At 40.3% G+C, this 26622-nt stretch overlaps 1 protein-coding gene across 7 annotated transcripts in view; it reads left to right on the forward strand.

Annotated features, from left to right (window-relative positions):
* Positions 1-26622, forward strand: part of DENND2B (DENN domain containing 2B) — a 184190-nt gene that overhangs the window by 67371 nt on the left and 90197 nt on the right. For all 7 annotated transcript variants that reach the window (XR_015701831.1, XM_087745570.1, XM_087745575.1 and 4 more), the window contains one exon: positions 11291-11395. Coding sequence is in view for 6 of the 7 variants with exons in the window: in XM_087745570.1 (XP_087601696.1) it covers positions 11316-11395 (80 nt within the window). In the remaining variant the exon portion in view is untranslated. The remainder of the gene's footprint in view (positions 1-11290; positions 11396-26622) is intronic.

The raw sequence follows: 26622 nt of genomic DNA on the forward strand, positions 1-26622 counted from the left end.
GAACTTACTAAAGAACATGTCCTCACTGCTTGTGTGTGAGCTAAGTCATAGAGTTACTCTGAGTTCATTGGTAGAGCAATGATACTTGGAGAGATCAAACCATAGATTTCTGAAGTAGATTAGGAAAAATAGGAGCAGCTCTGGGAAAATGGGCCACTCAAGCAGATGCTGGAATGTGGGCGATGGGGTTTACTCTCTGACACTGAATTTGAGGATCTCACCTCTAAGCAGCTTTCCTAAGACTACAAAAGAAATCTATGTCAGAGCTCAAACGTAGCTCAGAGATCCTGCAGATGTTGCTTTGAGTGCAAGAACATAATTTCTAAATGTAAACAGATACCTCTCCTGAACGGCTCTTGCACAAATCCCTAATACAAACAACAGACTTATGTGCCATCCCTTTTGCTGCTGCTAATGCCTGTGTCCAGGGTCACTTCTGGATGTACTTTGAATACAGGGGAATTAAGATCTCTGTGCCTTTCTACAGATTCCCTGGGTAACTGCCAAGAGCAAACGAGACAGACCCAAGGTTGTTCTCATCTCTTTGTAGAAGCCAAGACAGTTTTGGCTAATATTTTCTACTTACACCCATGAGGTCTCCAGCTAGTTCCTCATCCTCTCAGGATGCGTTTATATCATCATATTGAGACAGTCCATCCAAATTAATAGTTGCTTCAACTAGAAGTGTTAGTATGGGCAGCTTAGGTATCATGGACAGGACCTGCTGCTTGGAAATACTGACTCAGAACAGTAACATGATTACTAGGACATAGTGATCTAAACAGGAAATTCATGGTAACACCACATATCAGTTCTTGACCTTACTGAGGCACCAGTATCAAAGATCTTCCGCTGATGCTTGAAACTTAAAACAACACTTTGTGACAATGTCAGCTTGCCTTCTGCTTATACTGCTGAATTTAGTTTTCTTTTACTGTATGGTGTTAGAGGGAAGTCAAAGGACCTTTGCGCAGGACAGCATCAGTAGTTGCCATCAGTTGCTTCTGCTGAAGACCTCTATTTTTCAATCTTCCTGACACTCATGAAGCATCCATTCCACATCTTTCTCCAGATGCTCCTTGTCACCTTCCTCTGAAGTTAGTTTTCCTGGTGACATCTGCATTGGCCAGGAGAGTTGGTTATCCTCAGACTGTCCTTCGCTGAATGCTCCTTACAGCCTTCTCTGGGAGCAAAACACTGTTTGGATCTGTGTACAAACTTGGTCCTTAGATGATCTTGGATTTTCTTCTACTCCTGTTAGCCATCTTGCCTGTTCCCTTCTGCTCAGCATCAGGGAAAGGCAGTTGCACGCACTGGATGCTGATCCAGGGCTTTTGCTTTATTGCTCTGACTCGAACAACGCAACTGCTTTGTTTCATTTTATTTACAGCCAGGGCCAGCATACTGAAGGTCACCTAATCTCCTAGCAAAGCATGCCTGAACCTGAATACTCAGCGTGGCAAATGACCTAACCTGCCTCACTGGATTTGGGAGTAACATTTTCATCAATCCTTGTTTTATTTCTCATTTTGCTGCTTTGTTTGCTTTTCCACTAAGACCTCCTTTTTTCCCCTCTCCCCCCCAAGCACATCTATATTCCCTTTTTCCTTTCTTTTTCAGACCATTTCCTTTTTTTGCTGCTTACTCTGTCAGGGGAGGAGAGTCAGGATGAGGTACAAATCTGCCTGTCCCTCTTCCCTCCCTGCCATCACCGACCATTTGTCTGCATAAAGGTTGGAAGCAAAGTGTCTCCCTGGCCATCGTGGTCTTTGGTAGGTGTCTTTCCTCCTCTCTGCTCTCAGGAAGAGCTCTGCAGAAGGAGCCCGAGGCAAACATGCTAAAAGAACTCTCATGGACTTCTGAAAATAGGTGACAACGGTGCCACCAGCTACAGTGGCCAAGCTGGCCATTTAAACCCTTTGATCTCCATGCTTTTCTCAGTGGCAGTTTCCCACATTGAACACAACTAGTCAGTTGCAAAATTAAAGACCATTTCAAGGATTTTCAAGCTTTGTGAGTGTCAACTTCACTGCTGTGTCTCAGGGTATGGGAGAAGCAGCTCAAGAGTCTGTTTGCACAGGCAGTGGGAAGCCAAGCTATTCATTTATAGCTCACTGCCTGCTCTGAGTTAATTCACTGGTTATATTCTTTCTCCTAAGCATGCCCATACACAAGGTAATTTGGAAAGTGTGTTACCCAGCCTAAACATGTACTAAGAACATCTGCACAGAGAGTTCGTGTGGAGTATTTAGGATGCTGTAAATTCTCCTCTGCGTACGGACAAGTTCTGACTTGTTTCTGCTCTATAGAGTAAGAAATGAGAAATGAAAATGGAGGTAATTTGTCTACATGGGAAAGTTAATTCAGGTTTAAAGTACAATATAATAGAGATCTTGTTAAGGTACCCTCTGTATGGCTGAGTGTACTTCAGACGTTCCTGGGTAGCACAGCTTGCTTCTAGAAAAGATGTCCATACACAGAAGTAGTCAGGAAATAGCTCAACTAGCATAACTCAAGCCATTTACCCAGTGACTCATAAGAAATGTATGGCAAAATGAAGACTGAATCCCTCTCTCTCAAGTCTCCATGCAGCTACATCAAGATCCTCCTTCCTCCCATCACGTATTATTAAAACCTTGTATGGGGCATATAACTGCTATTAATTTTGTAGTTTGCACTCTAGTGGTGCTCTGAGTGAGAGCCACGTGTGTCTGGCAGGAAGGAAGGGAGGTGTGCTAACAGCACTGGGGACAGCAGCTTGCTCTATATTATAGCTGTGACCCGTGTTTTGCCTTGAACGATGCTCTAATGAATCAGAACCTACAATAGTTGCAAAGTCAGGATGCTTCTCGGCTGTCTGCCAGACTTTGTCAGTCAGCCTCGGGGTGAGGAAGGTTCAGTCATCAGTGTCAGCTCAACAGGGAAGTTCCTTTTAAGACTTACTAAGACTTTCAGCTTGGTTTGTTCCCTTTGTGTCTCCCCTGCAGCCTGTGCTCCCAGGCAGTCTGTACTAAGCAGTGAACTGTGCTTTGAATTGTATTGTGATGTTTTTAGGGACTGGTGACACCCTGTGGGGAATACCAAAGGACAGTCTCTTTTCTCGTATTCTCTGTGATGCAAAAAATATTAATGAAAAAGAATCTTTGTTCCTTAAAGCTAATCTGCTCTCCTTCCTTAGTAAAATTTTAATCTTTTTTTTGTGTCACAAGGAACAATTCATTATTGTGCAAATGATGTTGATGTTGCAATTAGAGGACTATGACTTCATTGAGGAATAAGCAACAGGAGCAGGTGAGGTCCTGAGACTTGAACTGGTGTTTTGATGCAAATATCCTGAGGATGAAGGGAAAGGACAAAGGAAGAATAATACTGAGGAACTGTGATATATATTAGGGACAATTTGTACATAGGCTGTTTTCATAGTGATGTCTGGTCATCATGGAAAAGTTTGTGTTGCAAAGGCCACAATATCTATGCCTCTGATTATTTTGTACTAAGCCTTTATTGCAAAACGCGATGACAGAGGGCTTTCAACAAATCAGTGTTCGTTAAGTTTATTATAGGGCTTGTTGAAAGGACTTACCAGATTGTGACTGACACTCAAGTACAGCAGAAGGAAACAAGAAGTCACTTTTCTGTAGTAAAGCCTGATCCATATCTGAGGTGCACACATATTTTACTTGTGAAGCCACATGAGATTAATGTGGATGCCTTGCATCTAAAACCAAATTGTAGTGTATGAAATCTTAAAGTTTTTGTAATATCAAATGCATGAGTTTCTGCTGCATCCATGTCAGAGAGAAAATGTCTTGATGAATGTGTTTGTCCTTTTTGTCTCTTTTTGTTCTCAAAAAAATTAAAAGCAAATATAGCCTGCACGTTTGCAAGGTCCAAATTGTATTTGATACACTGTAGGAACGTATTTATAACATTTAGAGTGCTGTCCACAATCAAAAAGATTTCTGTCTTAAAGAGAAAGCATGCAGATTTAGTTTTAAGTAACACACATTTTGAAGGCACTTTTAAGGTATATGTTTTCCTGACAGTCCAGTAGAACCCAAATGAATGTCTGAAAAATCAGCTTCACCAAAACAAAAAACCTCCAAAAGGTTGGTTTTCAAATGAATCGGTTCCCAGAACCAGATAGCTGTATGAGTGTGGTGGGGTGAGAATGTGTGCCTAGGGCAGCCATGAGAAATTAAGACTGTAGCATTTCAGATTGACATTAGTTTTAAGGTCAGTGTGAGGGTGTTTCATGACTGGGTAATGCCATGTGAGTTCTGAGCTTATAATAGTACCAGCTAATTGTACTGTTAAGTATTGTAAACTTTTTCTACCGTGGTGTCTCAAATCAAGATAGTTATGCTTGAACTAGTCAATGTATTTTTTAAAATACAAACCTTTTCTTCACCCTACACAGGGAAATACTAACTTCTGATTCGATAGCAGCCATATATTTTTTTGTTAATGTCTCATTCTTGCTTCCCTGGGGAGCAGTCACTTTTAAAGGAACCTTCAGGTTATTCCAGTTTGATTTGTCAATAAATGTGAACTTGTTATATTCAGTGAGAGCTCTTTAAGCGCTCATTTAGCACAAACAAGTCAGAAGAAGTCACAGTGAAGTTACTTCCCTGCTGGCACAACAATAGCTGTAATTTCTCTAAATTGGAAGGAAGTCTTGTATAGGCTACTAGCTAGATGAAAAGCAGCTATCAGAGACTCTACTACATGTAGCACAAATCAATATGTCTTTCCCTTATGCAGAAAGAAAGAAAGATTTAGTCAAAAGGCTGGATTCAGTCCAGCTTCTTCAACTGAGATACAATTCCAGTGATGTAAGAGAGCAAAGCACAAACAAAACCTTATTGGTCCTTTTTAATATTGAAGCAAGCAAGATAAAGCAAACACCCTAAGTGCCAGAGAGTTCACATAATTATATTCAAAAGTTTTTCAACTACAATGTGCCCTCCATAGTCCGAGAAGCACAGTCACCCTAGTATTAGTGAAAATTCCTTCATAAAAGACAAGTGAGTATGCACGGTAGCACTGGTCTCTTTTGATTTTTCATGTTGTTTTCCTTCCATTTCAAAGCTGTGATTGCCCTAGCAGTGCTGAAGGTAATAGAAGAGCTTAGTGCTGAATTCTTACATTTGGACATGAGTTTTGGACTGCAGTATGTTTCAAGTGAGGTCTGTTCTCTCTACCAGGTATTGCCCATTTTCAATTCAAGGGAAAAAACAGCTTGAGGGAAGATAAATGAAGTAATAAGAAGGTAAAGAAGGGTGAAGGGGACAGAATGAGGAAGGCACGAAATAGGCAAGTGCAAGAATATCAGAAGAAGAAGGGATTTTAGGTGGTAGAAAAATAGGAAAGGAGGGTGAGGGGTGAGTGGAGGGCTGTCCTTGCTCTAGGCAGCGTGCCTGCTTTTCACCTGCCTGGCTCTGTAGCTGCCCGGGTCTACCAACCTACACTGAGGGGAGGCAACTTCTTTCCCCTGCAATATGTGCCACAACATCAGTTTCCTAGTCTTTCAGTTTCAGTTCAGTTGGGACTTAACTGCTGAGAAAGTGGGTTGGCATTGCAAGGTTGCAACTACAACCAAGTCTACCACCACTATTGATTTTACTAGGAAGTTTGTGCTGGAAGTAAACTGGTCACCTAGCCGTGAAGGCCTAGCAGAGAGACTGTTCACTGACTTGATTGGAAACAGGCTCTCTGTGGATTGTAAGGAGGGAAACTTTGGATGAGATTGTGTAGTTAATACCAGTTAAAAACTGTGCCATTTGCAGTGTCATAAAGATGAAAAGTTTGACAAACCCTCTTCCTTTTGGCTCTGTTACCCACAAACATTGTCACTTGTTCTCGGTCAGGGACTTGGATATACGTAGCTGTGCGAATGGCTTGATCTTGTTTTCTTACTTAGAGATTATGCTAGAGCATAATACGGCTCAGGCATGTACACAATGCTGATAGAACAAGGTCTGTTTCTCCAGTCTTTAGGACTAGCCTTGAAGGCAGTTCAAGGCTACAGTTCTCATGTCTTGCAAGAAGCCTCTTGATGCGATCATAGTTAGGCTATCTGTGTGCTGTAAACACTAAACTCGGTATGAGACAGTTGAATTAATACTTTCTGAATATCTTCATGCCAAGTCCTTGCTGAGCAGGTCATTTAGCTCTTTATGTTACTTTGTATAATATTGCATTGCTAAACTTACAGTAGCCCAGCTTAGAGAACAGGTATACCAATAAAAGCATGTAGTTCTTATTAAAATGTTCTTTGGAGTCTCTACAGAAGCCCTCTCAAGGCAGAAATCTTTAAAAATTTTATTGGACTTTCCAGTTCATCAGAACTGACGTTGTTCTGGGAGGACATAATTATCTCTTTTACTGGAAGGGAATAGGCAAATTGCCACAAAGCGAAGCTGCGACTCTTAAACAAAAGTTTAGCTGTACAACACCTCTTGAAATGTGGGCAAGATTTCCTTAAAGCGCTCAGAAAAGTGTGTTAATGTTTTAAACTAACTTCTCAATGCCTAGAGACATTCTGCTGCAGCTACCATTAAGAGAAAAATAAATAGACCAAATTGGTTATTATGAATAATATATTTCTGAGAGTTTGTCTTTATTACAAGGTAGTTTTTCAAAAGCATGAGTTTGTCTTACCCTGTAGTTCTTCCTTTTATGTCTCCAGGTCTCTGCCCTGTGGGGCAGACCAAAGCAGTGATATTTCCCCATATTTTCCAGATCCCAGATCAGTGGAATTTCAAGAGGAAAGTCATCTGCCTTAAAAGGCTTCAGAACATATGCAGATCTCAAGAATCCAAATTATACCTTATAAATTATATTAATTGCAGTACAGATTGGTTCAGTCTAGGACAGTTAAGTTTAACCTAAACTTTGCAACACACGAGACAACGAGGACTTTACATACAGTGAACTGTCACTGACAAGCCTCTCTCAAAAGTAACAGCAGAAGTCCAGAGCAGAGGAGTCCTATGAACACACTTGACATCCTTGCTGGACATCCACATTTTCTTTGTAGAATTTGCACCTGTGTTAGTGATAATGCCAGGAGAGAACTCTGGAGCCTGCATTCAAAGGCTCCCTTCTCAAGTCATTAGAAACCCTGCATATACTCTTCTTTGCCACCTTCCTAACTTCATCTGCTCTGTGCTGCAGCTTGGGTCCCAGTGAATGCCTGGCTGAGAGGGCTGGCGCCACGTACGTGTTGTCTTCTGTTTGTGCGAGTTCAGTGTTCATCAGTAAGCAGCAGAATCTAGATTATTCTTCATTAAGCTGCCAGAGAAACAGTGCTAGTGTTCCTGAAGCTCAGAAAACTGGCTTTGAAGCATTGCAACATACTCTAAGGACTTTTTATTGGAACTGTATATTTAATGGAAAATATGCTTTAGAAATGAGTGCAGAAAATGGAGTGCAATGAATCTATTTTAAGTCTAAGTAAGGAAAAAGACCATATGGATAGGAAGAGGTATTGAGCATAGTCTTAAAAACAACAAAAAAAACCCAACAAACAAACAAAAATCATGCATGTCTGTTGAGCTGAAGAAATTTCAAATGAAAAGTCCTCTTCTGCTCCCGTTATACTAACAGAATGGAAGATGGAATGATTCCAATTATGAAAATGTTTTCTCTAAGTCATCTCTTGATCTAATACACGTGTAAGACATCTAAGCCTAGACATGAATAACTAGGCTTAATGTTATTCACCTTACACAGAAGGAGAGGAGGGAATCAGTTCTTGCAATGCAGGAACTGGTGGATACATTGTGGGTAAAAAAGCAGAAGGTTTTCTTGAGACCTCAAGAGGCTCTTGGATAGTACAAATAAAGCACTCTTGATTGCTGTGACTTTTCAGGTGTCTGCCCCAAGCCTAGCTCTAGCCCTGAACCACTTGTGAATGGGAGTGGGCTGAGGAGCAACTGGCACTGTAGTGGGACTGGGAGTGGTGCTTCCAAAGTGTTGGGATGCTTTAGGAAATTAAGAATAATTTTAAACTCTAGGGAGGAGGAGTGTAGGATTTATACCTCCCCTGCTAATACCTGTTAATGGAATTAAAGATTCAATGATGCAGTAAGGTTCAGTAGCAGAGTGTGACGGTTTTCAGTGCCCTGCCTGTCCGTAAAAAAGCTCCAGGCCACGCTTTCATTTGTACCATTTTGGAAGTGGAAGGAAACCTTTAAGGGGGGGGGATATGGTCCATAAGGAATATTCTGTCATCGGGGCTTCCTGCAGTGATAAAAGTCTGTTAGGGAGTATCTGCATTGCAGCAGCCATTTTCAGTCAGGATGATGAACCTTGCCTGGTACTAGCAGCAGATCCCATGTTACCATCACACCATTTTTTTTAATGTCTGTCATCTTTGATCCTGCCAAATGATTTGTGGAGGTTTTAGACAAAATGGATGTAATAATGAACAAGGTCCAGATTCTACCATCCAGGCTCATTAAATTGCCCATTTGAGAGTTGTCCTAGTGAAGTTAGTGAGACCACGCCTGGAGTAAAGCACAAATTATCACTAAATAGGGGTTTAATAGTAATTATTTACATGTACAAATAAAACAGAATTCTGCATTTTTAGGCAAAGTGTAGTTAGATGGTTAACTAGGCAATGTGGAGTCTGTGTGACATGACTATTTCTGGTTTTGTTTTTAACAGTATGTCACAATACTTGAGAGATTTTGGTTTTCATTGCTTTGTGAAGAATAATTTGCAAATACTGTGATGGAGAATGCTCTCACACAAGCCCAAAGGATGTGATTCTACCATACAATGAGTCATATAAACTTACTTGTTCGAAGGCTATGAAATAACTTGCTAAATGACCATAAAATTTAGTTTTTTCTCTGTCTCTGTTTTGGGTTGTTTTTTTATTTTTTTTTTTTTTTTTTTTTGTATTAAACCCTTGCTTCCAAGCACCTCTGTAAATTGTTGATTGACTATTTTTCTGCCGTGTTGAAATTATTTGGATTTTCTCTGCATATGCTGGGATGATACCAGCATCACTTGCAGTAAAATATTCATGCAAAATGAGCACTAAAGAAAAATTGCATAGAAAAGTCAGTTGATATTACCAGTCAGTTGATATACCAGTCTTGACTACATGGGAGGAAGCACACTTATGTCACTAAATTTAATGTAACTTATGAAATTTTCTTTTAGAACTCAATTCCTCTTTTGTGTGAAAACAAATCAGTTTGGCCTATTTGACATTTAAGGTAGCTTTGAAATGTGGGGCTTAAATAATCACTTTTTTTTATATTGACCACAATGATTTTTATCAAGCTTTTGGGAAGCTGAAATTTGAGAAGGGCAAACCTCCCATGAAAAGCAAACACCCTGATGCATATGTATACGTACTTTTTTTTTCCATTGGATTTTGAGTATGGGAAAAGTGGACTCTTGGTGTGCCTTTATGTTGCTGTTTTCTATCTTTTCTTATTTTTATGTGCCAGGTCAGTATCCCATCTTTGTGTGGGTCCATTCAGCTTGTTTTGGTCTTGAACAGAAAAGCAAATCTTGGAAAATGAGTGTAACACGTGCATGCTAACAGCTGTTATTCACCTTATGCCACATTTATATCTCTTATTTTTCTCACCTTAATTGGTAATAAGTGATTCATATTTAACACAGTAAAGGCATTGAACTGGTGAGTGGAAAACATTAAAAAAGCTGCTGTCTCCCTGTGGAATGCAGAGTCCTAGAAGGCTTGGCCACCATCATCGGGTTTCCTTTCTTGTCCCAAGCAAGCCCTTTTCCAATAGGAACAGGCGGTTCTTTACAGTCCCATTATCTTGATAATGTAACGCTAACAATAACACTGAGACACTGGAGGAATTTAGGGAGCTTCAGTGTAGAAAAAAATGTTACCAACTGGGGAAAAAAAATCTCCACTTAAGCTGGGAAAATGGATTCGCACAAGACAATCAGAGAAGGACAAGTAGACCTGGAGTCTGTGGTCAGCATGATTGACTCTGCCTCAGGAGCTTCAATCCGTGGGAGATTTTCTGACCTTATTTGTGGCAGAACAGTTTGCAATGAAATGGTTTAGAGAATGTCCTCCTTACCACAATGGGTCTGTTTGTATAAGGATTTTGTGTGTTGTCAGTACCCAGCTTGCTTTTAGCATCACATTACAGCTGGCTTCTCAAGCAGTCTGGACTTACTGTGGGTTTGAGTAAACAAGAAGTTTTGTAATACTCCTTATTTTTGCATTAACTATGCCATTAATGGTTGTAAAAATTGATAGTTCTGGTCAGACACCGGGTGGCAGTACTGCAAACCATGGTAGATGTTTTAGCCTATAAACTAAGGAGCATCTCAGAAACCACCCAGAGTGCGTGCCAGCAGAGGTTACCACTTTTACATCCTTGGGATTACATCCTGGCCCATATCCATACCATCATATTCTCCCTTCAGTTGCAGTACAGTGTTCCTATTAAGCTAGAGTGATGAGGGCAAAATAAATGGTGGTACAGGGCTGTTTCTTTGCCGGTATGCAGCAACATTACAGAAGTAAGGCCCATCTTTTGGGCACTTAACTGGATATATACGGTTTTTACCATGGCTGAAATCAAATTTACAGCTTTTGGGTTGTTACCAAATTACTAGGAAATAACTAGGAATTAGTAATGATTCTTTATATTACCTGAGGTCTTAAAAGTATCCTAAGACAGTTTTACTTGAAGAATCATGGGGCCAATAGAGAAAAACACTTGTAGATATTTTCATATCACAAGCAGATTTGAAAATTATATTCAACATATTTGCTATTGAATATATTTCACTATTAGAAAATATTTCCATAATGGAGCTGTACTTTAAAATTGCGAAAAGTTTCTTTGTTCCTTGGAATAGCTTTTGTGTGGCCAAAATGCCAGTCATAGTTCTGGTATCTGCCAGTATCACACAGTGCAGTTACTGAGTTCTCCACGTATACTGATGGATGGAAGAACCACACCAAACCTGTGATATTTTGAGCTCGGTATCAAGCTCTGTTCATCAGACATGCCAGAACCTGAAGTATACACCTAATTCCCATAAGATCTCTCCTTTTATAGCACTGGGCTCTGATAAACTTGGCTGTGGATGTGAAAGAGCAGCAGTAGAGAGGTAAGGTTTAGATTTTCAAGATCATAACTAGACTGATTGCATTTTATAGAATGAAAAGCAGCCCGGAGTTCTGCCTTTACACAGCATAGTACTTCTAGCAGTCTTGAAGGTTAATTGTCATTTGGGCTTGCTGAAGCTTAATTGACTTTTCTTCTCACAGATATCCACATTTCTAGAAAGCAGAAATGACCATGACTGCCAACAAGAATGCCAGTGTCAACAGCAGAGCTGGAGGGAGTAAAGTGCCTCAGGACACTCTGGATAGGTAAGTGGTGAACTGCAGGCTTTATAGATTCTGAGAAAGGTTTGTCTGTGTTCGGAATAAAATCTCTGTTCAAAGGTAAGCGACCTCTATTCTGACACAGAGAGCGCTTTGCTGGACTGAGAGAAGATTTTGGTAGGGATTGGAGGAACCGAGGTATGAAAAAAGGTCTGCTTCTGGCATATTTCTGTCAAGCTATTGCTGCTCGCTGGCTGGTTATGATGAAAGTGATTGCAAGGAAGGACCTGTATGGAAGGCACCGTGTAGGCCTCAAGAGGTTTGAACTAAATTTCTTGGCCACGTGACTGCATGTCAACTTTTCTCCGTTGCCAATCTCGTTTGTATTTTGTATTGATTTCTGTCACATTTTCTTTGCTGTATCTGCCTTGACAGACGGTGGGCAGAGACTGCCTCCTGTTGCAGGTCAGACAGCGAGTGTGAAAGGGCTGAATGTAAAGTACAGGGCTCATCTCTGTTATCTTGCTTATTTTCCTCCTTTATGTAGCATTAAGTCATTTACAGAGTAAGTAGATCAACTTAATCGTTCACAGCTAGGGAAAAACTGTAGCCAAGGACACCTTAAGTCCCCAAGCCTGGCAATCCTAAGGGAATCAGTCTATTTAGACTAGACCAGAAAACAAAGTGCACTTGCAAATTTGTGCATGTTTACTTGTGGCTAAGAAACACTATCCTAATAAAGTTCCAGTCCATTAGAAGGCTGTGATGTGACTGCCTGCAGCGATGCAGATGCCTGTAAATAACAGATGCCTTTCACTCATGAATTAGTACAATGAAATGGCAAGAAGGGTAGAGTCAGTTATTGCTCCCTTGTCCTTCATTTTACAGTGATCAAAGGCAGTGTTTTGAGGACAAGAAGTTTTTTTTGGTCAACTCTGCTTTGGAATATTGCGTTGGTATGCAAGTAAACAACTCACCTGCAGCCAACAAGTTCATATATCTGTGTCAGAAGGAGTTTTGATCTCAGCCACAGCCTTTACAAAATAATGCTGACTGACTCAGCCTGTGGCCTTCACACAGGACAAGCCCACCAGCTTCTCTCATTCTGGGACTGACAGTTGCAAAACCCTCACTTAAATCTGCAGTCCCACTAGGGCAGCCTCGATATGCTTTGACTGGGAAAGTTTAGACAACCATCAGATTAAGGAACCTTTATGAATTAATTGTTTGAACACAGGAGCAAAGCTCTAGACTTTGGATGTCATCTTAGTCAGGTGAGCAGAAATCCATGCAAACTGTGCAAGGTCTGTCTTCAAATGCATGAACTGTCTGTTGACATATCTCTGTCCTTGCTGTAGCATTTTATCTAGCTTTCCAGGGGATTCTTACATGGATATATTGTCCTATTCTGTTTTGAGGGGCTGTTCTACACCACGTTGCACAATAACATGCCAACGTCTTCATTTTTCTTGTATTTTGGCTCAAAACAAGACTTTAACCCCATTACAAACAGCATAGAGTAGGAACGTGCAAATAGCTTGCACTGACCTTATAGAGCCTCTGTACTGCAGTAATACCTTTATGCTAGGTATTGGACATAGAAACAAGGAAGATGCTCTTTGCCTTACAAAGTTCAACATGTAACTCTGTAAGGCATTAAGTAGGCTGCAGTAAAATGGGTCTGTGCCCAGAAATGAATGTTGTAGAGCAAAAAAGCAGTGGAGGTCCTATTTATTTGTTGGACACTTCGGGATAGGAGTGTGGGTTGTACCAATGTCAATGAAATGCTCTGATCGCTTTGGCCAGGCCAGGCAGCATCTGTTTTAGCCATACCTGACTAGAGGGTACCACACCTGATAAACTGTACCAGGGTTACTCCTAGCTGACAGCAGTGCAGTATGTACATAGGAGGATTATATTGGGAGAACTTTGCTGTTTCAAATACATTAGTAAAGACTGTGACTCAGGTGAGTAAATCACAGAATTACAGTTTTATTTTATCCACTTGAAAATGAAATGTCAGAGGCAGGAAGTCCCTGCATTGGCGGCTGTCAGGTAGAATAGCTGGCATAGATGGAGAAGTTCAGACAGAGAAATTGAGAAGAGTTGGCTTTGATCCTAGCAGGGAGCTGTAGGACAACTTGAAAGTGATGTTGAATACTGGCTTGGTTTGGCATACCTGCCATTGTATTCTGAACTTTTCCAACCACAAACAATGGAAAAGGGAAAATATAAACTAAATTCTAATATTTTCAGGATGGAAGCAATGGAAGAGATTTTTTTTTTTTAACGGTTTATTTATTTTCTGTTTTTATTTAAAGGAAAACCTCTTTTTAATGACACATCTCTGTTTTGCATTTAAACACTCTGGCTTTGTTCTCAGTTTTGGTTGTCTTTCCATATTTCATGCACATATGGCTGCCTCTGCATTGCCTTCTGTATCTAATAACTTATATCTCTCTTTCAGCTCTCTGCCACGCCTTCCCACTTATCTACACATATTATTGAACTGCAGTAATTCCAGGCAGTTTTCCTGAGTTGGATGAAATGGCCTCATCCTGATTGCCAAGGGATAGGTTGGCCTACAAAGTAGCGGTGAATTAATAATCAAGAGCCTTAGGTAGAACCCTGACCCTGGCTCTGGTAGTGACCGCCTTTGTGGCATTGTCACGCCCTTCCCATGTCTAAATCTTTCATTAGGTTGATTTGCCTTTCTTCCTCCTGGTGCTGTGCTCCTTTCACTTTTTAAATAGTGCGGTTGACTAAAAATATAGATAACCAGCATCCATTCTAGTGTCTTTTATTAGGCATATTATGCTGTGTTAAAGCTCAGCAGAAATGGGCTCGATATCCTTGTACACTTCCCAGTTTGTTAGTTTGTGCATTTGGTATGTCTTAGTACGAAACAGTAAAAACATAAAATAAAGAGGGGGGGAGGGTGACTAGAGGAATTTCTAGATAGATATTCATATGTGGATATTAAAACCAGATCCCTAATGATATCTGGAATTCTTAAGTTGTTTATTATCCTTCCATCAGTGCAGACAGATTGGTGCTGGGAACTTGGGTCCAGACTTTAGTAAACTTTGGACCTATTCTTTTGTTTTAAAATCTTGTCCGTTCTGAATAGCTTAGAAAGTACTGTGGGATACTAAGTTATTGGATAATAACTGTCAAATAAACTGTCTTTCCTTATCATCACCATCTGTTTTGATTAGAATTTGTCAGGAAAAGATTTTGTAAGTACAAGTATGGACCTGAAGCTAAGAAAAATCTTTGAGTCGCACTTGCGTGACAAGTGAGGAGATGAATAGGTTGTCATGCACCAGTTCTCCATCCATTATTTTGCTTTATGTAATCTTCTTCACCTGTCTTTGTGAAACCCTGTAAGAGGATGTTATTTGAGTCAACCATGAGGATTCTTCATTTTAGTCAGACTGTAAATCAGCAGAGTAAGTGCTGGCATAATAAAAGTTTAAGGCTTGCGGGATTTATTGCAAACATGTTCAAAGATCCATTTAAACTGAACAGTCATTGTCTTTGGTTAGTATGGGATTTGACTGGAGATTTGGAAATCTGCAAATGTGCTTTCTCTAGAATTTGTGGGGGTAGAGTTTCAGTAAGTGCTGATACTGGCATAACGCAGGTATATTAGTCTCCTGGTGACTAAGACATCTTTTTGGTGTTATTTTCTTGTCAGTCCTAGTTTTGGTGTGGTTTATTGTTGCAAGATGCAAGGTGTGTTTCAGTGATATAGTGTCACTGTCTGGTTCAGCCTTTTGTGATTCCTTATGAGTCAGAAGCAAAGGTCAGTAAAGCCTATAGAAGTGTTTCTGATTGCTTTGGCTGTGAATCAGATGCCCATAGATTTAAATTTTAAGCATAAAAATCTTCAGTGGGAAGGAGGTGCCTACAAGTAAACGTCTATACAACTGCATGCTTTGCAAGTGTCAAGATTCTTGCAGTAACTAAGATTCCCTTGGTCTTTGCTGGAGCGTGGATCCACTGGCATGAGGCACCACAGCCATTTTTCCATCAGAGCTGTGCTAATGGCAGTTTAGGAAATGAGGGAGAGACAGAGAGCAGAGCGAGGACATTATTTGGGAGGATAGCCGTGAGTCTCACCTGAGAAACGGGTTGTGGGATTCACAGGTTTCTGCTGTGAAAACAGGAGGGGGAAACCTTTGGATCTGAAGAAAGTTAGGTGATTTAAATAAACATCCACACAAATTCATTCTTTCTGAAGTTCATTCACCACTTGTAACAAGTGGACAATTTTGTGTGTCTTAGGTGAGACAAGCTCAACTGTGCTCTGAATAGGAAAATATTGTAGAAGGGTGACAACAGTGGTCGAAGGTATGGAACATTTTCACTACAAAGCAAGAATAGATTGACTGGGACTCTTCATCCTGGAAAGGAAAGGAGTGGAGGGGAAAAAGGGGTAATAGAAGTCTCTGAAATGATACATAGAACAGAGATGGTAAATAGGGAAAAAAATCTCTTTCCATTTAAGAACTGATATGAATCAAATGAAACTAGAAGACGACAGGTTGAAAATAAATTCAAAAGAAGGTACTTCTCTGCAGCACGTCTTTAAACTATGGAACTTACTGCTACAGGATGTTGCAATCAGAAAAATTCATGGACAAAAAATCTACCAAAGGCTTTTACCCACGGAAGCAAAATCTGTGAGTCAACAAGCCTTTAGGCCTTTGACTGTTAAGCTGGTTAAGTAGCACTGCATGTTCACCTTGCTCTTACTCTCTTCTCTAGGCACCTGCTAACCATCACATGCAATGACAGAGCCTGGACTGGGAGTGCTCTTTGGTCCAAGACAGTTGGGACATTCTGATGTTGTCTGGAACAAGAGTCAATTATAGGAAGCTAATATTAGAGTTTGCAAAAGGATTGTTATACTTACGAAATGAGACTTTCTGACTTTCGGTGAACTTCAAGGACACAACTTTAATCCTTCCTTGTGAGTCACCAATGTGAACACCAAGGAACAGGTTAGGAAAGCACCTTATGTGTAGCTGAAAGCGACTTCTTGGCAATTCTGGCAGGAAGCAGCTCTGTGAAATCTTATTAACTCTTCAACAGGAGACAAAGGAGCCCATAGTGTGCTTGCAACTAGTGCATGACTCTTTTGCATCAAATGACTACTTGGTTTGATCGCATCATGCTTAAGAGGATCAGTGTAACTCTGAGGAAACCTTAAGAGAACAGAAGTCAAAGAAAAGGCATAGCAGTGTTTGTAGCTCTCTTCCCACAATGTGGCTTGCTTTCCCTTTGCAAATGATGTGATATTTATCTGGAGTCTTTGTGTTTTATGCAGAAACTTTATTTGAATTAATGAATTAATTTATAAAGTATTTGTCCTAATCTTGTGTTTACTCCAGTACAAAGGTAAATGTAGAAATGGCACTAATAGCTCTGCTTGACTTAAATCACCCTGACACTGTACTGTATTAAAGCAGGCCTATAGCTATGTTTATAAGGTCATGCTCTACTTAACAAAATAGAGGTTTAAAATGTGTAGTCTGTTTAGTCTAACAGAGAAAACAAGAAAAACATTCTGAAAAAATAATTATATATCAATGTGTCATTATATCTTAAAATTGCAACTTAGTTTGAGATGCTAGATGTGACAAGCACCAGTCCAGAGCTGAAAAATGTTTAGAATAAGTGTGGCTATGTAACTTCTGTAAATCATTCCTAATGTCTTCACCTCTGGCTAATGTGCCATCTCTTAACGTGGGATCTCAAGGCGTTTTTTTATACACTTAACTTGAGCCTTCTCATCTGCTGCAGTATACTACTGGAATACAGGAAGTGTTTGGTTTTAGAGGAGGCCACCAATTTAGACTTTTTTATCTGAGCATATTACATGAAGTATAAGTAATTTCAGAATTTGGAGATACAGACTTCATCCAATATATTTGTGAGTGAGTGACAGAATTTCCCTTTACCTTCAGCATCTTCTGTGGCGCGGGCTGCGCCCGATGTATGAGTCCCACTTTGCGAGCTGGATGCAGAGCTGGAAATGGTAGAACTGTGCTCCTGCCAGGCGGTGTTGCCCTGAGACAGGCGGTGTTGGAATGAGAAACAGTATAAATATTAAAAGACACATTTTTACTATAGAATAGGATTTTAAAATAAATTATCTAATTAAAAATATGAGCAGTATCCTTCTGCTGTAAGCACAGAATATATCCCTGCAAGCAGGATTACTTAGACATTGATTTGATGTACTTTCTCGATTAATAGCTTTTGGCTAAATTTCTGTTAATCTGGAAAAAAATTATACACATTAATATCTATTTTTGTAAATGGAATACTTAATGTAGACAAAAATAGGAAGATATTTTGATTAGCTAAGCGATATATGCGCTTTACAAGATATCTCAGAATAATGTCATTACAGTTATTCTCAATTTCTTGAAAAGCAAATAAAGGTGATTGTCCTCTAATTTCTTGCAGAACAGTACAAAGTCTATCCTATGTAAAGCACATTTAAAATATGTGCATACGAGTTTCACAAATCAAGACTTAGGAGTGAGCTTTTGAAAACTTAAGCACATTTCTATACCATTTACAGTAAACAAAAGTCAAGTTTGCTGCAAACGTTTTACTAGTGTGGTGGCTTTAGGAGTACATATAGAGGCACTGCCGTAACGAGCTAGAACAAACAACTTTTTAGTTTAATGTCTCTGGGCTTGATTTGGGAAGATAGCCAAAGCAGAAACCGATCCTGGTATCCAGTTGTGCAAAAGGACTGTGTGTCTGATGAAAACTGTTATCAGAGGGTATGCATCTGAGAAAAGCTATGTCACTGGAATCGTGTGAGTTTCAGCGCAGACTGGATTTTGTGATGTGGGCTGTCATCTTTCCACCCAGTCTGCACAGGAAAGATGTTGTCCTCACTGAGTTGGAGAATGTTCTCCAGCTGAGCAATCATGATTTAATGACATGATAAACTGAGGATGCTGATGTCAATGGGTCATATAGCAAGGCATCAGAAATTTGTGCTAGCAAAGGATTACATCTGCAAATTGCTGTGAGCACGAAGTTGCAAGTTGTTAAGTTCCTAGTCTAATAACGTTCATAAAATATTCATAAAATTAAATTAAAAATATTCATATTAATAAAATAAAATAAAATATCCTTTCTAAATACTTTTAGTTGAATCTTTGAATCGAATATACTCTTGCTTGATTAAAACTGAAATCTGATCTCTGAGTTGCATCTCTCTCCTTGCCTGGGAAGAACTGAACTGGATACCCACAAACCTCTAAATACAGGCTTTGGTTTTCATCTCCCAGCAGTGTGTGAGGCCATTCTTGCTGTCACCAACAATTTGTCAGCCCCATTAGTCTAACATGCACTGAGATATGTTTGCACTGGCTTCGAGGCTCAGCCCTTCTTCAGAATTTAAGTTAATGGGACAGAATTTTAATTGGCAGGAGCTAGCTTACCTCCAGTGAAGGCAATGGAGATGCACCACATAAACCAAATGACTATCTGGACTAATATAACCCTAGAGGTACCTAAGGAGTGTTTCAGCTGAATTGTTCATAATTCTTTAAATATCAAATAAAGTAATGACTTATATTTCCTAACCAAGTGAGCTCATGGGGTAGTGTTATGTCCAGCTTTATCGTGAGTCCAGGATTATTCGCTGCTGTTGTTTGTAGGTAAAATCACTGTTGGAAATTCAGAGGGAAGGCTCCTTAGGCTGATGGATTCACTTGCTGCTAGCTAAACCAGAGGCCAGATCTGGACCTGCTTCCCCAGGGCCTCAGCTTCTGCATAGCCATCATCAGTCATGTAGAGGGGAGGCTTCCCCTTTGGAGCAAAAGGTCTTTCCACGTGCTTTGTGTTTGCTTCTTGCTTTGGGGTGTTACGGATGACTGCAGGAGGTGCAAGGCTGTGGAGGACTGATTCGTGGTTTTAGCAGAGCCAACAGAGTCCTGGAGTGATATTCTTGTATTCAGCTTCCAGTATCCACCCTGATTCTTTTGTTTGGGAATGTGGTAAATAATCACTGCGTTTGCGTAAGCAAACAAAACCTCTCTTGTTTGTTTTAACAGCGGAGGTCTTGATGTTTGAGCGTGACAGAACACAGCAAAGCTAGGCTGTGTAGGAGAAGTATTGCTTGGGTTGGTTACTAGGAGAAGTATTGTTTTGGGTTGGTTACCTGTCCCCATCGTGCACATATTTCCATGCTCAGCTACTTCATGTGCACGTCAAGGTCTTGTGCTTCATTACTGCGTTTCTCTGATGAAGGCAGAAACAATAAGAGCTTTAAGAAAAATCTTAGTTAAAGGGAGACTTCATGTCTGTTTCAGATTTAAAAAACTGAAGATGTACAATCACTTCCAAAATCAGTCCTAGTCAAGTCAAATTAATTCAGTTTTACAGCAAATATATATATTTATTTAAAAGTAAAACTAATTCTTGGTCCGCACTAATAAACCCAACTGAAATACTTAGTTTCCTTTGAAGAGAGGATTATGTTGGTGTGTCCTGGGCAGAGGACTAGAAATATTTTTCCTTAGGAATTGAGACCTTGAGAATTCTTAAATAAAAGAATATGCAGATATGTCCGGTGTTGGGGTTAAGAGTGTTCTGCTGCTGCCAGTGCTGGAGCGTGGGTGGCAGAGGCAGGAGTGCTCTATTCTCTTCCCTTTCCACTGTAAGCTTTTCATTTCAAAGGTGATCTTGTGTCAGGAGCAAAACCTGTCTGTATAGGGAGAACTGTTGTCTTCAGAGAGGCAATGCCTGTGCAGTACTTTTCTCTCATTTAGAGAGATCAGTTCATGGATGCAACTCTAGTGCCTTTTGCTTGCTGTGACCTGACATGTAACAATATGATTTTAATTTAATTCATATAATTTCAATCTTTCTGCTGTTGTAACTCCCCACCCCTAATCAAACAAAAAAACCCCAACCCAACCAGTGCCCTTCAGCTTTGTGTTAAACTGTAGACACTGTCCAAATTTATTGTGGGGTCACTCATGCAGATGTGGTCCAGTCTGCATGCACTGACAAATGGATTATCTCTCGACTAATGCAGAAGAGCTGTGTTCACATCCAGGGCTGGGTGCCTCGGTGGCCAGATAAGGCAGGCTAACGCAGAACAGCTCCCTTGCCGTTACCGCGACGGAGCATGGTGAAGGAGATAACTGCATCCACCATGATGGAACCCTGATCCTACTGTAAGAAAAAGATTAATAGAATTGTAAGATAAACAAAACGAAATTTTTTGTATTTACGTATTTCATGTAAATATAAATTTAAAGATGATGATATTTATTACATGTGCTGGGTTTTCTAAATGGAGAGCATCATGAAGAAAGCAGTAACTTGGAAGTCAAAGGATGCATCTTCAGCTCCCTGTGTAGTTCTAAAACAGCGAGGTTTTGGGCTTAATTGAAACTCTAATGTGTACAATTTTTCCAGTAATTATTATGTGATTACCATTGTCTTAGCATAATTATGATAAAGTATTCTCTCATCTCTTATTCTTTCTTTGCTAAGTATGTGGACAGTGTTGCTGTGAGTGATATAAAAGCTGCTTCTTTCCCTTTTGTGGATGGCTGCATTGCAGTTACAGGTGAAAGACTGTCTCTGCCTCGGCCCTATAGTTCATTGCATGGTTTAAAGAAGTCCCCATAAAACATTGGTTATAGACAGCTATAGATACCTATTCTATTCATCACGCTTGGATAAAATTTTCTGTGTGGATGATGTTCCCACCCGTGCTTAACAGAAAGTTTAGTGGGATGTTTGGATGCCAATTCAATTTGTGTTATAATGATATGCCGTGGGAAAAAATGCTGGTGTGTTTGCTGCTGCCTCAACTGTGTGCTGAAATGCTTACTAAAACAACCAAGCAAGAGCCGTGTATCTCAGTGAAAACCTTTCTCCAGAGGGGACATGCAGGTGTAGGTGCAGAAAACAGTGACAGAAACGGCAGTAGGTTGATCTAGAAGCGGTTGATGGTTTTGCACAACTTTAGGGAGATTTGCACATGGTTTGGTAGGTTAGAGGTTGCCATTTCATGCATATTTGGGTGTGCAAGTTCTTGTTTTCAAGGGTCTCTGATGGGGGAGGAGTGAGACCAGCTTGGAAAGGAGAGTGAGCTGTGTATGCCTAAAGCAGGGAGCCAGGTCTTCGTTTTGTACATTTTAAAATAAAACCTTCTTTTGCTCCATCAGTGGTGGGGTAGCCTGGGCTAAAACAGCTCCCAGTTTTCCCAGTCAGAGCAGCCCTCGGGGACTTTGTTGCAGGAGATCTTCTGGTAGCTGACCATGGCTTAAGGCAGCGAGGGTGCTCTGCACTGAACTGCTGAGATGTATTTTCCTGCCAAAAGTATTTGCCTACTGCTCAGAAATACTAGTGAGAATCTTTCAAGCTCTTTATGAATTTGTGAAACAAACCCCATAGAAAACGTCTGTTGCTTTAAAAAAGGATTCAAGTTTTTAATATTTTGATAGTGAGCTTGAGAACAGGAAGAATAGTGGTTCAATAAAATTCTACTAAGGGTAAGCAATATACTAAGTTATTGGAGTTATGATGAGACACTGCTTTATTTTATTTTTTTTTTTAAACCATTGATGTTTAGAAAACAATACAAACAAGCTTCAGCCAATCAACTGTGGAAACTGAATAACTGATGTAAAATCTATTAGCGAGTATTGTACTCTTTTAAAAGCAGAAACAGCTTGAACTGTGCAGCTGACAAATTTTTAGCAGGTCAGTTCCCAGCAGCGCAAAGATACGCTTGGTTCAGAAAGGAATAAAAGCTGTTATTTACCCTGTGAGGCTGGAGATGCGTTTGGGACACAGAGCTCTGGCAGCTCAACTCTGAACTGGGCCACGGGAGGTGGGAGCGTGCCTACTGTCATCAGGAACAGAAATATCAGCAGTGGGAACAAGTCAAAGCACTGAACCAAATGACCCTGAAACTGGGAAGAGCTCGAATACAGGCTTTGACTTTATTGCTGCCCTTTATCTGGGTAAGCAGCATTGGTGGGGTGCTGATTTCTGATGGTCTGAGGCGTAATGTTCCCCTCCCTCGCCCTGCTCAGCAGTGACCTCGGGGGTGTGGATCAGAGGGCATGCATTTGAAATCTCTTCAGCAGGGTTGCAGAAATATTCTTGTAAGCACAGCTGTCTAGAGACGTAAGAGAAGAATAGCTCATAAGAAGAGGTAACATCTTCTAATTAGATCAAGAGATAGAATTGAAAAAATGGGCCTGCTTTTGGATACATCCTTTGGGCTTCCTCAGACAATTGGGGGGTGGATTTTGCTATTCCATTTCTGTTGTTGGCTATTTTGTTTCACTTCAATTTTAGATGTTTGTTCAGGAAGAAGCATTATTTTACATGCACTCATCAGTTAAGCAAATCACTTTTTCTTAGATGGAAGTTGTGTTAAAATATCCTTCCCATTTGCACAGTTTTTTAAGGGGAAAAAAAACCCAAAATTTTGATTGTATTTTGCTTCATGCAGCTTCAGATCAAGTTTGCTTTATTATTACTTGGAAGCTGCATGAATGTTCTCTGGCATATTACTTCCCGTTGTAATTTAGTTCTCATGGCACTTTGAATGCTTTATGCTTTTGTATTTTTTAACAAGGCCAAGTGCAAGGTCCTGCACATGGGTCGGGGCCATCCCAAGCACAAATACAGGCTGGGCAGAGAATGGATAGTGAGCAGCTCTGAGGAGAAGGAGTTGGGGGTGTTGGTTGATGAGAAACTCAACGTGACCCAGCAATGTATGCTTCCAGCCCAGAAATCCAACCTGGGCTACATCAAAAGAAACATGGCCAGCAGGTTGAGGGAGGTGATTCTGCCCCTCTACTCTGCTCTGGTGAGGCCCCCCTGGAGTACTGCATTCAGCTCTGGGGCCCCCAACATAAGAAGGACATGGATCTGTTGGAGTGAGTCTAGAGGAGGGCCACCAAGATGGTCAGAGGGCTGGAGCACCTCCCGTATGAGGACAGGCTGAGAGAGTTGGGGTTGTTCAGCCTGGAGAAGGCTCCAGGGAGACCTTATAGCAGCCTTCCGTTACCTGAAAGGGGCCTACAAGAAAGCTGGAGAGGGACTTTTTACAAGGGCACATAGTGATAGGACAAGGGGAATGGCCACAAACTGAAAAGGGTAGATTTAGATTAGCTATAAGGAAGAAGTTCTTTACTATGGGGGTGGTGAGGCAGTGGAACAGGTTGCCCAGAGAAGCTGTGGATGTCCCATCCCTGGAAATGTTCGAGGCCAGGCTGGATGAGGCTTTGAGCAACCTGGTCTAGTGAAAGGTGTCCCTGCTCATTGCAGGGGGGTTGGAACCAAATGATCTTTAAGATCCCTTCCAACCCAAACCATTCTATGATACGCAGCAAATCATACATCATCATTAAAATTGCCTTTTATCTTCTATTAAGGTTTATATTTGCTAAGAATGCTAGAAAGTAGCTAAAAAATGAAAAGTAACAAGTCTTTTAAAAAGCAGAGAGTTGTAGTTGACAGGTTAGACTTAAAAGTGGCTTTTTTAATGCAACTGTGTTCTGTTCCAGTACAAAGGCTAGTTAGACTACTGCAATCTTTATTTGTTTAATCACTAAATTTCATTAGTGTACTCAATAGTGCTAAGACCTGAACTAAACTGTTATATATTTTTGCAGAAAATTATTACAACAGCAGTGTTTTGGAAATGTTTCTGGTGTTTTTCTAGTGCTTTTACTACACTGAAATGTAGTCAATAAAAGCAATGAGCAAGATACTTGCTAAAACACTTACGGGAGTCCCCATCAATGCAGTATGAGAAAATGAGAGCAGGAGTTTTAGGTGAATTTGTTTTTTGGGCAGTGATAAGAAGTGAGACAGAAGTCTGCAGGGAATATAGTGTAGGAGTCACGTGCAAAATATTTTTACATCGTAATGCCAATATTTCAATTTTTCTGGAGGAAGTTGTTCTTAGGAATGGAAATCTATTGCCTTCTGGACCAGGAATATGCTGGCAATCTCACTGAAAAGACCAACAAAGATACAAGTCATGACCATTACTAATGATGTTTCACGTTCTGTGAATATCTGTCCATTAGGAGCTGGTCTAAGACCCCCATCTCTTTACACTTGAGCTGTTGAAAAGCCATCAGTATGGGAGAACAATTTCCGTTCTGTGCCCTAATCAGTCAGGATTTGAATCAGTGGTTTAGAAATGAGTCTATGTTCTCTTACCAGTTTCCTGCACTGTTCAGTTATCCTAAAAAGATATTTTCCACTTGAGCAGAACAGAAAATTAAAAGAAGACATAGCAGAACTTGTGAAGAATGAGATTGAAAGGAAGAACTGAACATAATGAAATAAATATAAGTGAGAAATGAAATAAATATAAGTGAGAGAATTATGCGTTTCTTCCCTGACTGGAAAAAAGCAGTTTGTCCAGAAAGCCAAAGCAAGAAGTGCATTGACCGTAGCATCCTCACAGTCTTTTCACAGACTTAATCCTCTAAATAGCATGATAACTATTCACCAGGCAATATTGTGTACAGACACTGGGAATTAGCTAAGTGCTTGATTCAGTCCCCACATAGAGTGTCACCCTTATATTTGCACTTGAGGAACATTAACAGCAAATGACCTTTAGAAGCAGATGAAAATGTAAGCATTTTCCTGCAAGCAGGAAAATAGGAGCTAATGGAAATGCACAGGTGCCATCCATATTATTACAATACATACATGCAAAAATGCCCATAGTGCCTGAGAGACTTTGAGCAAGAGATGTGTCAGTGAGAGCCCTCCACAGGAGAGCAACAGATCTTGATTATTCTAGTGTCGCTATCAGCACAGAGCCAAGGACTTGCAAAACTGTGCCCGTAGACTTTAGCTATGCATAGGACTTTTGGGTCATCCATCTTTATCTTTTGCATTAGATGTGGCTTTTTCAAAACTTTTGCCACTATTCACGTCACGCACTCTGAGATTATTTCCATTTTGGCCAGCTCCTGTATATAGAACTGGCCCTAAACTGAGGTCTTAAAACAGGGGTGTGCCACAAGGGAATGTAATCAACTTCCACTCACTGGCACTGTTGAACAACAGGCAGCAAGGTGCAGGCATCTTGTAGGATGAACTTCAGTATTGAAAGCGTAACTAAATATAGCAATCGTAAAAGATATGATGTTCCTAATAGTCAAATATCACTTTTTTTTAATTCAGTTATTGGGCCAGTTCATAAAATTCTATTGTAGTCAATGGGAATGTCAGTTCCTGTGAAAACCTGACTGCCTTTTTTGGGAGCCTAAATATCTTGCAAGTTTGTTATAATTCAGATATGGGAATTTTGTCCACAGTGCCCAAATGTTACTCTTGAAGCGCTTTGTTAAAGCAATATAGAAAAGAGTTAAGTAAAGGAGAAAAAAAGGAAATATTTTATGATTGTCATATTAATGATGAGCTTTAATGGATATGTGTGTTAATATTTTATTATGAGGGAGCTGTAGAAAAACCCTGGAGTAAATCAAGAGAATTAATTTGTTTTCTTCTCTCCTTACCTATAGAAAGAAAATGTTAGGATTGCAGAGCAAGGCAACTTCCTCAGCGTAGGCTGTCCACAATACTGTGGCTGTACACCGAGTACACCTTTATGATGAACAATTAACAGCAGCTAATAGATGGAAATAGTATTTTGCATTTTGGATTCATAGAATAAACTCATTTTGCCTCAGAATTTCTCAGAAGTAATCTTTTTCCAGGTAACATTATAACTATTTGAACTGTGAAAACAGAATTCATTGGAGTGGCAGTAGCATAGAAATGCTTTGTGTTTCAAATTCTGCTAGCAAAACCTCAGAAGGTCCATTTTCAGCTAGCGTTGGCAGGCAGATGGACTGCTGGTACAGGGGATGTCTGTGGATTAGGACGGGGTAGTATTGACGATGTTCAGGTATAGGTAGTGTTGGTTAATCCTCTTGTTATCACAGCATAGGTAACTCCAGCTGACTCCCCTTTTTTTCTGTGTAGTGGGACGCTTACCCAGGGAAGCAGCTGTACGGCTACGCAGCAGCTGAGGCTGTAAGAGGACTTGTCAGTACAGACAATTGAACAAATGCCCAGTAATCAGACCGCTCTCACATGAAACCTCTACCCCGTTGATTTGCTGCTGATTTGGAAAACCACTTTATGTCAACAGAGGCAAATAGGGGAGATGGCAGATAGCCTGTGTCTGTTTGAAACTTTGGCAGAGACCTGAAAGCATTTTAATGTGG

This window comes from Nipponia nippon, unplaced genomic scaffold (assembly GCF_047370975.1).
Source record: "Nipponia nippon isolate SJK-2023a ecotype South Korea unplaced genomic scaffold, ASM4737097v1 scaffold_10, whole genome shotgun sequence".
Classification (NCBI taxonomy): Eukaryota; Metazoa; Chordata; class Aves; order Pelecaniformes; family Threskiornithidae; genus Nipponia; species Nipponia nippon.